The 13,688-nt window shown below is 40.7% G+C and overlaps 1 protein-coding gene across 2 annotated transcripts in view; it reads left to right on the forward strand.

The window, feature by feature from the left end:
• hk2 (hexokinase 2) overlaps nucleotides 1-7,254 on the forward strand; it is a 45,672-nt gene extending 38,418 nt beyond the window's left edge. For both annotated transcript variants that reach the window (XM_028033451.1, XM_028033450.1), the window contains exons 14-18: nucleotides 958-1,057; nucleotides 1,202-1,385; nucleotides 2,890-3,045; nucleotides 5,477-5,713; nucleotides 6,416-7,254. In XM_028033451.1, coding sequence (XP_027889252.1) covers nucleotides 958-1,057; nucleotides 1,202-1,385; nucleotides 2,890-3,045; nucleotides 5,477-5,713; nucleotides 6,416-6,560 — 822 coding nt within the window. In that variant the 3' untranslated portion in view covers nucleotides 6,561-7,254. The remainder of the gene's footprint in view (nucleotides 1-957; nucleotides 1,058-1,201; nucleotides 1,386-2,889; nucleotides 3,046-5,476; nucleotides 5,714-6,415) is intronic.
• The last annotated feature ends 6,434 nt before the right edge of the window (nucleotides 7,255-13,688 follow it).

Consider the following 13,688-nt stretch of genomic DNA (forward strand, 5'->3'; position numbering starts at 1 on the left):
TTATGCAAAATATTTGAGATGCGGCGGGAAAACAGAGGAGAGAGAAAAAACAGCAAGATGCAGAAATAGAGTTAGCAAAAGGACCTTTTAGTAAGTAACCCCACTGTTATTGATTACCACTTCAAAACTTTTAGGCATATTTGATGTGAGTGTTTCCAGTAGTGTACATGCGGACGAAGGTAACTAAACCTCATTTTTTGTAAGCCTTTACCAGCTTTTTACATGAAGCAACTGAAATGTTTGCCCAATTCTTCTTCTGCTCTTGCTTTAAGTCCCACATCTTGATCTGGACTTTAACTGGACCAGATTTTCCACACTGTGAAACTGATCTATTTGGCTGTTTTCTGGAGGCAGCTGGTTGTGCTGTATTGGGTTTCGGGTTAAGAGGGTTGAGCTGAGGACACATGGTGTGAAGTTTTTATTTGAAAGAAGAGAAAAAAACCAAACAGAATGTTTTTGGTTTTTTGTCATATAATTTCACACTGTTTATCCACCGTCATCGGTGGCCATACTTACCAGCCTGTATGTTCCCGGCAGGCTCCGCTGTGGGGAAGGAGCTGTAAGCATAGCAGAGGGGGAGGGTGTGACCAGCGTGTTCACAAGAATGATTGACAGCGCCAAGACCCTCCTCTTACTGACTCTGATTGGTTGTTTCTGACTGGGAGTGGTTTATTTCTGAAGACCGAGGAGCTCTATTTTTTTCACAAATTATCTGTCATATTATATTATCAAAACAGTGACCATTTGAACAAACATCGAAAAAAAATATATATATATTTAAATAAATAGTCTGTATTTTACTTTTTTCCCCTCCCAAGCTCTCATTTTGTTGTTTTTTTTACTTTGTTTCTTTCTTACAGAATTCCACGCTGACACTTGAACATTTTATTATTATTTATCTTTTCCAAATTTTTTTTTTTGTACTGCAAATTGGGTTTGTGTTTCTTCCACATCCAGAAATTCGACCTAAGCTTCGTGGCGGTGGTGAACGACACGGTGGGGACCATGATGACCTGTGCCTATCAGGACCCCAAATGTGAGCTGGGCCTTATTGTAGGTAAGTCTGTCTGTTCCTGTTCTTTCCTGCTTGATTTAAAATAACAATAATAATAATAATAAAGTGCTCACTGTGGCCAATGTGTTTGTAAATGTGACGTTTTTATCAGGACTTGTCTAAGAGCCGTCGTTTTTTTTACATCAGGCACAGGGACCAACGCCTGCTACATGGAGGAAATGCACAACATCGAAACGGTGGAGGGAAATCAAGGCCGCATGTGTGTCAACGTGGAGTGGGGAGCATTCGGCGAAAACGGTGAACTGGACGACTTTTGCACTGAGTTTGATCGTGCTGTCGACGAATCCTCCAACTACCCTGGGAAGCAGAGGTACGTGAAAATCAGGAATAAGATCAAACACATGAATAAAAAGTGTAAGACATGATGAGACTTAAAATACCTTTCATTGATTTCATTGATTTTATTTGACCAAATTCTAGATTTTACACTGTGTTCCAAATTATTATGCAAATTGGATTAAAGTGACATAAAGATTACATTTTTAGTTGTGCTATTAAGTTTATAGATGGTATTGTGTGTCAGGGCTCTTTGAATCACTATAATTAATTTCAGAGCTGGTTGATTAGTTTGTCTGGTGAGCTCAATTAAAGGAAATCTACTTAAGAAGGATGTTCCACATTATTAAGCAAACCACAGGTTTCAAGCAATATGGGAAAGAGAAAGGATCTCTGCTGATGAAAATCATCAGATAGTGTAGTGCCGTATGACAAGGTATGAAAACATTAGATATTTAATGAAAACTGAAGCGTTATCGTACTGTGAAGAGATTTGCGGCTGATTCAGAACAAAGATGGTTTGTACAGATAAAGGCAGAATGAGGAAGGTTTCTGTTAGACAAATTCATCAGATTAAGAGAGCAGCTGTTAAAATGTCCTTACAAAGCAGCAAACAGATATTTGAAGCTGCTGGAACACTTAGGGTTGTGCAATTAATCAGATATGCAGTCAGTTTTTTATTATGTCTCCAAGCCATCACAAAAGCAACTCACTCAGCACTGCATTTGAAGACCAACCTAACAAATACCAAATAAAGGTGTAGTTTGAAAATTCAGAGGAAAACAAACAAGGCAGGAAAGAGAGGAGGAAACAGCAGAGCATACTAGAAACATAGATTCAGTTGGTTTATGTAAAAACGCTTCTTCTTCCTTCATTTCTAAATTAAATAATTGTATATAATACAGATTATTGTATAATTTGTATTATTAATAGTAATAATAATAGTTATTATTCAGTTGTTTGTTTTTATATGACCGAATTAGCTCAGTCACCTAAGTAACATATTTGTATTTAATTGCTTTGTAGAAGTCAGGTTTCATTTTGACATTAAAGAGTTTTTTAATATTTTTTTTTTTGTCAAAAAAAAGCCAAATTTAGTTTGGTTTGTAAAAGCAATGAAGACGGTAAAACATTCAGGAGGATAGATAATTATCATAGACCCTGGATGTGTTTAATTGTAATATAACGAAATAAAAATCCTACTTTGGGTCAATCTACATTGTTTACTACTTATTGTTTGAACCTCTTGAATATTTTTGTGTCGGTTTTGACAGCGAAGCTTCTCCTCTCTTCCGCTGCTGCTGCGTTCGGTTCACATGGTTGAATTTGAAAACTGAGCACCTTTGTGCTGCTCTATAATCACACCTTAAACTTGCATCTGTAATAAGTGACATAAGTGAATCAGCCATGTCATCAAAAAAAAAAAAAAGAGCTGTGTGCAGACAGTGGAAAAAATGGCTGTGAAGAAAAATGTCTGACTGTACATAATAATGTTGTGCGGGTGTGAAATCCTCTTGTTGTATGTCTTATTTTTGAAGATATGAGAAGATGATCAGTGGCATGTACCTGGGAGAGATAGTGAGGCATGTGCTGATGGATTTCACCACCAAAGGTCTGCTGTTCAGGGGCAAAATGTCGGAGCGGCTGAAGACCAGGGGCATCTTCGAGACCAAGTTCCTGTCACAGGTTGAAAGGTGAAGTATCCAAACAATACAGCTGAGCCAGTGAAGGCTGCACCATATGTCACTCAAACCGGCTCTCACTGACGGGACACTAAACTAAACTAGTGTTTTGACACTAGTTAAGAAGAGACATAATCCAGAACACACATTGTTGTTGAAGATTCTTGTTTTTTTTCCTGTTTAGTTTTATTAAATCCCTTTGTTTTCCAGAGGTAGACGTTAATACGAGATGGAATGAAACTCTGTCACAAAGTGGACATAAAGTCCACAAGAGACCAGCGATATTCAGCTCTTGGAAAACACTGACATGTTCCGTCGTTTGTCAGCTGGGTGTCCGTGATTCCAGCTGGAGTCTGCAGAGGAGAGCGATGTGATGCGAGATAGGCTCCGTGTGTGGGAGGGAAACCAACACGGAAGACATAAACACACACGGGTCCGATTAAAATTTCAGTCACACTTGACAGATTTCTTGGACGCCGGTGTGACCGCCACGGACGCACTTATGAGCTCAGTGGGCATGTGTCAAAATGAACGCATGAGATTTTATGTGCCTGGGTCCTATTGGATACGTTTGCGATTCAATTGTAGTTTCATACATTAAGAAAAAAGAAAATCTATGTGAATGTGACGTGGAGTTAGATTAGCGATTCATCTCTCCAGCAGGACTGAGGATTTGGTGGAAGACGTCCCTTGTTCGTCGCTAGGTGAACAGGCAAAGAAGATGACAGGAAGTGGCGGGACGACGGCGTTGCATGTTTTCCGGTGACTTATCGCGTGAACAAACCTATTCACGTGTGATTTTTAATCGTGCTTCTTATTTAAAGGAAAAACCGCAATTGCAAAATTGTGTTTTTTTGGTATTTAATGAATATTGACAAAGGTTTGCGCTCATTTGTACTCTAAATGCAGCCACTGCTATCTGCAGCCTGTACACACGGCTTCTAAAGCGGGCCAGCTGTCGAAGCGTGACGTCTTCCTCCGTTATCAGCCATACTTTTTGTGTCGGTGGCCCCAGGCGTTTCAGTCATTAACAAAAGCCTTCCTCTTGATTATACTTCCCCCCAGCAGGCCCTGGTCTTGCATGGAGCTTAAATCTGAGGGCCGAGGATTGACATTTTATTTTTCTTCTATTATAGAGTAATCAGACCAGCAGTTGTCACCTTCTGACTAACCTTCCTGCTGACGGAGTTAAAGCCTCTTTAAGCCTCGCGCAAATCCAACGTGTTGCTTCTGACGTCAACACTCTATTTTTAATTCCCATTTAAGGCGTTTATTCATGCGTTTTGCTTCATGTCACATCTGTTTCACATCAAGTGAAGCTGCTGACTGATCACAGAAGTTAGCTAATCGCTGTGCAATTCAGCCTGTTTGATTCCAGCTTTGAGCTGGTTGGTTGGAGAACAAACATGACAAAGACCCAGGAACGGAGCAGACTCTTCATGAATTGTAGAGAAGTACGGTTAAGTTACATCAAATCATCCTAAGCTTTCAACATCGGTCAACAAAGTCGTAGTTGAAAGCAGTTTGACACAAACCATGTTGGAGATTGGAGAGAAGGTGCTTTGGTCAGACGAGACCAAAATGGAAGGAAATGCAGAAAGGTACACATAGCGAACATGGTGGTGACGGTTTCATACTGTGGGGATTCATTTCCTCTCTAAAGGTGGAGAAGTTGGTTTGACTTGATGGGAAAATGGGTTCAGAGGAGGGAGAAATCCAACACCGTATTTATTTTTATTTTACCTTTAATTATCCATGTAAGTTGATTGAGAATAAATTCTCGTTTTGAACAACGACCTGTTCAGGAAACATTCCAACTTCATGCAGCAGCGCATCATCTGGGGGGAAACAGAAGAATATCATAAAACAAAAAGAAAAAAGAGGATAAAAATACAGCCATGTTTCTGCTGACCAAATGTACTATAATTCACATACACATCATTAGTTTTTAAAAGAAGCCATGTTGATTATGTTTTATGATTTTTACCGAGTTGATTAAAGTTGATATTATAGTGAGCAGTTTTTTTTTGTTGTTGGTTGTTTCAGCCATTGGGCGCAACAAAATGAAAAGCAGGAAGAAAATCATAAGAGCAAGGGAACTTGATTTGGCTGAAAGTTTTAATGTTGGTGGAAAGGTTGCAACAGCTGCTGAATTACACTAAATATGCAGCCAGAGTTACAACAGAATGCTTTAGCTCAAAATATAGCCATTTCTTATAATAGCCCAAAGTTCACAGATCAGTCTACTTGAGAATCAGTAACAAGACGCCTGTTCACAGACACCTTCCGTCTAATCAGTCATATTTTTAAATGCTAAAACCAGAAAAAGTGGGAGAACAATTTCCAAACGTTTTGCTCTGCATTTTAATAACAAATCTTGTTGGGGGGAGGAAGCACCTGCAGTTGTCCAGTACGGGTCCCTGAACTGCCCCTGTTCCCACAGCGACCGGCTGGCCATGCGTCAGGTCCGCTCCATCCTGCAGCACCTGGGCCTCACCGGCTCCACGTGTGACGACAGCGTCCTGGTGAAGGAGGTGTGCAGTGTCGTGGGTCGCCGTGCAGCGCAGCTCTGCGGCGCCGGTTTGGCCGCTCTTGTCGACAAGATCCGACAGAACCGCAACCTGAACCAGCTGTCCATCACGGTGGGAGTGGATGGTACCCTTTATAAGACCCATCCGCAGTAAGGAACATTTTAATTTATTGAAGGTGGTCACGTTGGTTTCACCTACGCTGTGTTCCCAATTGTTAAGCGAGTTTTAATTTTAAGGAGAAGTCTTCTCTGTTAATTTAATGGGTTTTAAACCTCAAACATGAACCCTTAAAGGGGCAGCGTTGTGTATTCTCCAAGCACGTAGTGCCATTTTATAGCACAATCTAACTTCTACCTTGAGTTGTTATAAAAATGCTATATAAATCACATGTGACGTAAAATAAATTTGACTTCGTAATTTAACGCCAAGAAATTGGATCTATGTCTAGTCAAGAAAAACTCATATTCTTTCTGAAACTCCGCCTTCACGAAGTCACCACAACATGGCTCCTCTATTAACTCTTTAGCATCATTTTTACCAGCATTTCACTAAGATGTAGCTCCTATAATGAGCTCAGCAGACGCTCAGTTCTACCAGGTGTTTGCTAATTGCTGCTAGCTAGTCTGAAGGAGCTGAGTGGGTTAATAACATTATGACTTGATGTAAAGCTGAAAAAAGTTGATTTTACATAACACTGCCCCTTTAAATAAGTGAGTTACCGATTAATTAATCGTGATGAATTCACAGCAGCCCCTCGACTAATCAGATTCAAATTTCTAAGCACTCAACGGCCCTACTGCGAAGTCTTAACTTTTGTGTTTTGCTCTCCGCTCCCTCCTCGTGCTCTGAAGTTTCTCGAGGATCATGCAGGAGACCCTGCAGGACCTGGCCCCGCAGTGCGAGGTGACGTTCCTCAAGTCGGAGGACGGCAGCGGGAAAGGAGCGGCGCTCATCACGGCCGTGGCCTGCAGGCTGAAGAGCGAGCAGCTGCTGTGAAACCTGCAAAAACCTCTTCCCGTGGGTCGACGCGCGCTTCTGTTGAGTCGGTCGTCATTCTGCAGTCTTTAGCGTTTTGTTTCGACGTGAGCGCGTTCACACGAGGGCGTGCGTTTAGCGGCACGAGGCGAAGCTGTGACGGAGGTTCGGTCGGGTGCAAGCTGAGCTGGGAAATCACAGCTCTGCTGGTAACGAACCCGCACCTTCAGTGAGACCCCACTGTTACGAGCTCCTTGCTTTTGCTTTACACTCCGTCGTTGTCTTTTACTTTTATATTAGTTCTGTTTTTTTTTTTTTTTTGTTTGGATGAAACTTTTACTGTCTGGCAAGTTTAGAAAAGCACATTCCTGAACCAAAGAGAAGCAAACCAATACATTCAGCAAGTAAATGAAGCAATAGCTTTTCTTTTCTTTCGTTCTTTGTCATTTTATTTAAGTTTTAAAGCAATTTGACTTTGTTACAGGAAGCTTCAGAAAATATGCAACATTGTGATGAAATGTTTTTAAGCGATGGTATGTCTTTAAAATTTAAACACTAGCCACAGATCGGAAACATGAAGATGTTTTAGAAATTGCTGAGGCTCCGCATAACCGGAGGTATAAATAATTCATGCTGTGGAGTTGTGATTGTAGCAAGCATATTATGATGGGCTGTGAAAAATATCAACTCCAAATAAAGTGAGAAACTGCCAGTGTCTTTATTATTATAATTTTTTTTTATCAATAAAACCAAGATTACCCCAACATGGGCTCACTTTATTGCTGGGATGTTGAGAGAATAAAGAGAACAATCTGCACCTTCATAATTGGCCCAATTAGTTTAATTTGTAGTTTTTCTCTTCACAAAGCCTTTTTTAATTGGCTTTTTTAAACCAAGCGATTACCTTACAATGGAAAACTGCCCTGAATACACATCATCAGACAGCTCTGGAAACACTGTAACATGTGTGTGATCTTCATTTTCACTGTTTTCATCCAACCAAACCCAACTCAGTAAATCTTACTTGGCTACGTATTGTTTTTTCTTCTTCTTGTTTTGATTCTTTTCTTTTCCTTCCTGTGTTTAGTTATTACCGTGGAGACCAGCAGCAGGTCGCTGCCTGGTCTTTTGTCATTTTTAGATTTGGGTATGTGCAAGCCAACAAACGTCAGCTGGTGGCCGGGTTCAGAAACAGGCTCACAGCAAACTGCTAAAAATGTCCATGAAAGCCTCCGTAGAGCGGGAGACGTTTCAGCACATCACAAAGACTGTGGGGGGAAATGAAAAGTTTTACATCAAAGCCCTGACCAACGCTACGTTTTTTTTTTGTTTTTTTTTCTCATCTGTTTCAAACCTGAGTGAAGTTGTGTGTGCTGCTTTGGCTTTGAAGAAGCCATAGCAGCACACACAACAGCACACACAATTTTTTCTGCACAAACGTGTTAATTGACACCCATTTCGTCTGTTTTGAGGAAGGTCTGGGCGGGGGAGCTGGTTGACCTTTGATGACCTCTAGAAACATTTCTTTATATCTATAAAATGATAGCAAACAAAAAATTTGCTGCACAAACGTTTGACACCAATTTTATCTGATTTGAAGAAAGTGGGGGGACAAACTTCACTCAGGTTGCTTTCAATCCCAGATGCAATTGCGGAAATATATTTTTATAGACCGGCTGGAGGTTCTGACCCATATTTGTCCTCCTTTCTTGGAGTAGAAGAAAAACAACAATTTTCGAATTTGTGCATTTCACCCATTTCTGGTAAGTCCTTGTTATAAAATATTGAACAAAAATAGATCCAACATAAAGGAGGATCGAGGCAAAGAAACACAAATGGAGTGATCATGTTTTAGTCTGCGATCAAAGTTACACGATGTCTGGAAAATATTCAAAGCCTTCGCTAATTAATGATTCAGAGGCCATGTTTTCTTCTTCGAGATGTTTTCTAAAAGGGACAAAACGGGATTCAGATTCTCGTTGAACAAAAAGAGTGGAGGGAAAAAAATCTCTAATGTCTTCTGAACCTGCACCTTTTTTTTTTTTTTTTTTTAGTAAACTTTTGTGTGCAGCAGAAAAGCAAAAAGAAAAAGCACAAAGAGCCAAGCGGCTCTTTGTGCTACGTGCTTCTTAAAGATGCGTCGTGCTTTTTTCTCTCTCTCTTTTTTTTTTTTGAAGAAAAAGAAATATGGCCGCGCTTTATATGCTCTACTTAAGAGGGTTAGTATTCCCCCCTCAGCTAATAACTGTCAACTGCGCATTTGCATAAATATGCAGCCCAATTAGTGCTAATGTACTCGGCTTTTGAGCTCCTCCTAATGAGCCTTTGGTCCTTTTCAGTGACATTTGCCACACAAGGACGGCGGCCATTGAATTACCGAGATGCCTCTCATGGATGCGGCCGCGAGCCGCCGAGTTACTTTGGCCACGTCGCCGTCTGCGAGCGCAACACTAAACAGGAAGTGCGGACAATTTTTAGCATTCCGTGAAAATCATTTTTCTGAAAACGTCACTTTTAATTAGCGGCCGGGGCTTTCAGTATCGTAGCTGCGACGACACTCTGAGCCAACCGCATCCATGGACGGCTGATAAAAATGCGGAGACTTATTACACCAAATCTTTGGGACGAATATTAAATATAGGCGGATGATATTTAGGGGAAAATTGAGTTCCGAGAGTTTGTTTTTTCATTTGTAAGTTATTGAATGTTGCTCCAGCTTACAGTAGAACCTCTTGTTTGCTTTTTTCTATTCAAACAGTCTCTCATACTTGAGGTATGCAAAACATGGCGGCCAAATGTCATGTTTAATGTGCGGTATAGCCAGTGTTTGATCTCGCTCGGTTACAGTGGAAACTTTATTCACTTCCTTTGCTTTAAGGGTCAGAATGACATTACAAATGACAAACAGCGACTGGAGTGAAAAGGTGCTTTTCAACCTTTATGCTTTCATGGATAATTTTCCTTTTCATACGTCTCACTTCCTGTTAAACTAGCTACATTTTCCTTTCATATGATCAAAATAGATTTAGAGTTTGTCCCTTACTTAAATTGCCAATACTAAGCAATTTAAAAATCACCCCCTTGAAAGCAATAAGGACATTCACAACCTATTCCTGCCTGCTGCTGTGAGGACGAACGACCATTTGTAAGTTCTATGGTAGAAAGTGCTTTAGTTCATTTTACCGCACTGGGAAATGGCAAATATTACCTCTCTATGAGAAATGACCAGGTCAAAATGAAGCATGTCAGCCCTAAACAAGTTTTCTGAATTGTGGACTAGTATTAGAAGTTGGGGACCACTGGATATCGCAGCGCAGAAAATTGACGTCATCGTTCACTACTTCTCTTCAAAAATTGACCGGAGACAATCTGAGTGAAGAAGAGGAAGCCCAGACTGTGCTGTAAACGATCATGTTTTTTCGAGCAGAATTTCACAGGGAGGCGGCGGCCAGGCGACGTTCATCCAATGACTCTGGTTCTGCCCTCAGGTCGTTACAGGGACATGAATTATTCCAACCAGATGTTTACAACTCAGAAGCTTCCCGTTGATACAAAGTGTAAAAGCGACAAAAGATTCTGCTTAGAATATAATCACTTATCTGTGCAGGAGTTTTATTTTTTTATTTATTTTTTTATTTTTGGAAACACAAGTCTCATTGTGTTATTTTTTTCTTTTCTTACTTTTCTTACACTGAGTCATGATTTTTCCGTCATCCTTGATGGGTCGAGGATCTGGTCAGCCTGTAAAATGTATTGAGACAAAGCAAGAAGAGACCAACTCATCTCCATGAGAACAAGAAAAACATGGGAAACTCAAGGACCCTTAAAAAAAAAAAGAGACCATAGTGGAGCTTTTAAAGTTGTCCTGTTCTGGCTCCTGCCTTTCACTGACACTGAGGTGCCAAGTGTCACTCTGCATTAATTACGCGCCTACATTCCTCCATACATACATCTACCATCTGTGACGCAGCGAGAGAGTCTTTGAGTGAAGTGTATCCTCGCAACCAGAGCAAATGATTTTCCAGCAGGCTAATGAGAACGTTGCAGTGGTTAGAAAGGTCTGACTCACCACGCCGAGACAGAAAACAAGCTAAAGGAGGATCTAGAACTAACGATGAAAAGTTCCGTCAGAGAGAGCGTCTCGCGTTTTCGTTACAATTGCGAAACTTTGTAAATGTTTCCGCTATTGCACAAAAAAACAGACGCCATTGCACAGTTTCGGTGTTTCCGTTAAATAAGAAACACCATTTAAAATCACAAGTGAATAAGTTTGTTCACATGATAAGTCATTAAATAACCCGCTGCACCATCGTCCTCCTACTTCCGGTCGTATTCTGCTCCTTTTCCGTCAGCTGTAACCTCCGGCAGATGACCTGCGATGCTTGAAAAGTGTTTCCAATGGAATTTTACAAAATATACTAATTTGCAGAAAAACCACCTCATCCTAGTGCTAAAACTTTTTATCAAAAAATGTGAGTTTTTTTCAAAATTGCTTTGCCTCCGTTAAGCAAGTTTATCTTCATAATTCCAACCTGTGCATTTCTAGGGTCAATGGAGATGCAGCTACTGATTGCGTCTGGACTGGCTGTTGTGGCCGAGATGCAAAAACAATCGTACTGGTGAAATGTACAATTCCTTTTCAAAAACTTTTTAGCTAAAGGTGAATATTTGTGCCCTTCTGATTCTGAGGAGGCCTGGAAAAAAAAAAAAAAACATCTGCTGGATGGATTGTTTCAGAAATCCGCGATGATTTCTTCTGACTTCACTGATCTTCCTTTTAATATCTTCAGATGTTTCCACAGTAAACTGAAAAGTGATTTCACCATTAAAGTGAAAAACTGCAGGGTTTTTTTTTATTTCCATTTCCATCTCAAGCTACTGCTCAGTCATTTCCGAGAAAGTCGGGGAGCTGCGACGTTGATGCTTAGCGTCTTGATCAATTAAAACTGTAGGAAAGCAGATGTGCTAATGAGGAACTTCAAAGAATGCTAATTCTGAATTGAATTGCAGCGCTGTGCAGTGGAGCTGCATCGCCTGACTTAATGCAATGTAGATTAACTGGCAACAGACTGAATCTTTTCGGCTAGAGAGCAGCTATGAAGGGAAACGCGTCTCTCCAGATCAGGAAATCCAGACAATAAAGTGATGAGTTGAAGATTTGGCTTTTATTTCATCACAGCCATTATGAGCCCAACATGTTCTGTATTTTGTCGTGTCAGCTCAGCGTCTTGTCGAAGCTCCAGTTCTTGAGTGTCATAATAATCCAAAAATGATTAATGGGACTTGTTTTTGTAATGGGATTTATGCTGAGATTAAGGGTTATTCAAGATGGTTGTGGGGTTTTTTTTCTTGTTGCAAACACATTTCTGAGATAAAGGCAGTAGCGATTTAAGCAAAAATATTTCTATTTGCTTAGTGTCAGGTCAAGTTTGTTTTATTAGTAAGTGAATTCAGAAGCATTTTTCCTCCGTATTTGGTAGAACTACATTTTAATCTATGTAGATTTTTTTAAAATCCCCCATTTTTAAGCAGCAGAAGAAGAAAGGAACAGAGTTTTCCTTTTTTTTTTTAAGTAGGTGTATTCTCGGCAACAAGAACAGGATTCGAGTCGCTCATATCCCAATATTCATTAAAGATCAAATACTTTTTTATGTGCCTGACATAGTTCATTTTCTAAAGATTTGTCACTAAACGTTTTAAACACACACAAAAAAAAAGGTCTTTATCTTCATCAACCACCTGCACTAGCAAGCCCCAAATATGTACAGTCCTGGAGTTGCAATCAGGGGCCACAAATGAGCCCCTGGCCACACTTGGGACACCACTGTTACAAAGTAATAGCTTCTGGCTCACCGAGTTCTCTGGACTTGTTTAATCTCAGATAGCAGCACACTCTTCCCAGCTTCAGCCAACCGCTTTTAAAAGATCATTTGCTTTTGCTCTGAGGCAGATCCACTCAATTTGCTCCAAAACATGTTCCTGTCTGGGACACTGAACCCCTTCTCCTTCCTGAGCTATGCAGACTACCAGGACGTTCCCATGCAGTCTCAGAGAGCCTGGCTTTTGGTCCTCTTTTTTTCTTTCTTTTTTAAAAATTGGAGCACTTTGGGAAAAGATTTGAGTGCCAAGTCGCTTCATCTAATCCACATTTTCACTTTTGGGAGTCCACCCCAGACACGCCCGGCCCCAGGGAGTTGCCGCCGGCAGCTGAAACGACAAGCTTGTAAGCGGCGCTCTCACTGCAGGTCTGCCGATGTAGCACGTCTGTTTCAAAGTATCTCTGGTAAAGTTTGGGAGGTTTCGTCTCCCGTGGTGCTTTTTTTTCCCGCTTCTGTTATCTCGGACTTTCAGACCGATGAGGGGAAAAACTTTTGAACGCAGGCTCCGGCAGAAACGGAGAACACCTCTGGTCGCCAAGAATTGACATTTGTAATTCATGGATTGAAGACCGTCTGACTTGTTATGAACGGTGATGGCACTGCAATCCGCATGACTAACTTGTACATCTGTGAAGGCGTCGTTATTGCTGAAAGATATATACAGCGCACATGGTTTGAAGGGACATACTGTATGCTGCCACAGACATGGCCTTGTTTACTTATGCAGATCCAAACATATATGCATCCGGCTGCTGTTGCAGCTGCCTGACTCAAAAAGGAGAAAGGTGCCGGAGCTAAGCCCGCCGGTGCGCGGTGCAGGTGGGAAACCTTTTAGTGCGTAACAATGCAGAAGTGTTGGGGGGTGTTGTTGCCAGAAATATTGGTTTTTCGATTTATTTCTGAACATATTTTGCACTTCACACAGCATCCAGATTTTGATTTAATAAAAAAAGAAGAAAAGAAGAAAAGTGGTCATGTGTGTGGGGAGGATCAGGTTTTTGTCACTTTGACTGGAATAGGATGAATTCAAAGTCATCTGAGTCATATGAAACAGCTAACAGGGGTTCTGTTGTGATATTGATTAGAGCTGGACGATGTGGCTGACAAACGTATCACAATATCAATATCCTGACTATTTTTATCGACGGGTATTGATGAAATATCTGTTGATTAAATTACATGCGTCCATTGATATTGACCGCATGTCTATTGCGATATGTATTGTTATTGATCTGTTGTCCAGTCCTGAGACTTATTGCAATCACTTCCT

Source organism: Xiphophorus couchianus, chromosome 12, assembly GCF_001444195.1.
Source record: "Xiphophorus couchianus chromosome 12, X_couchianus-1.0, whole genome shotgun sequence".
Lineage (NCBI taxonomy): Eukaryota > Metazoa > Chordata > Actinopteri > Cyprinodontiformes > Poeciliidae > Xiphophorus > Xiphophorus couchianus.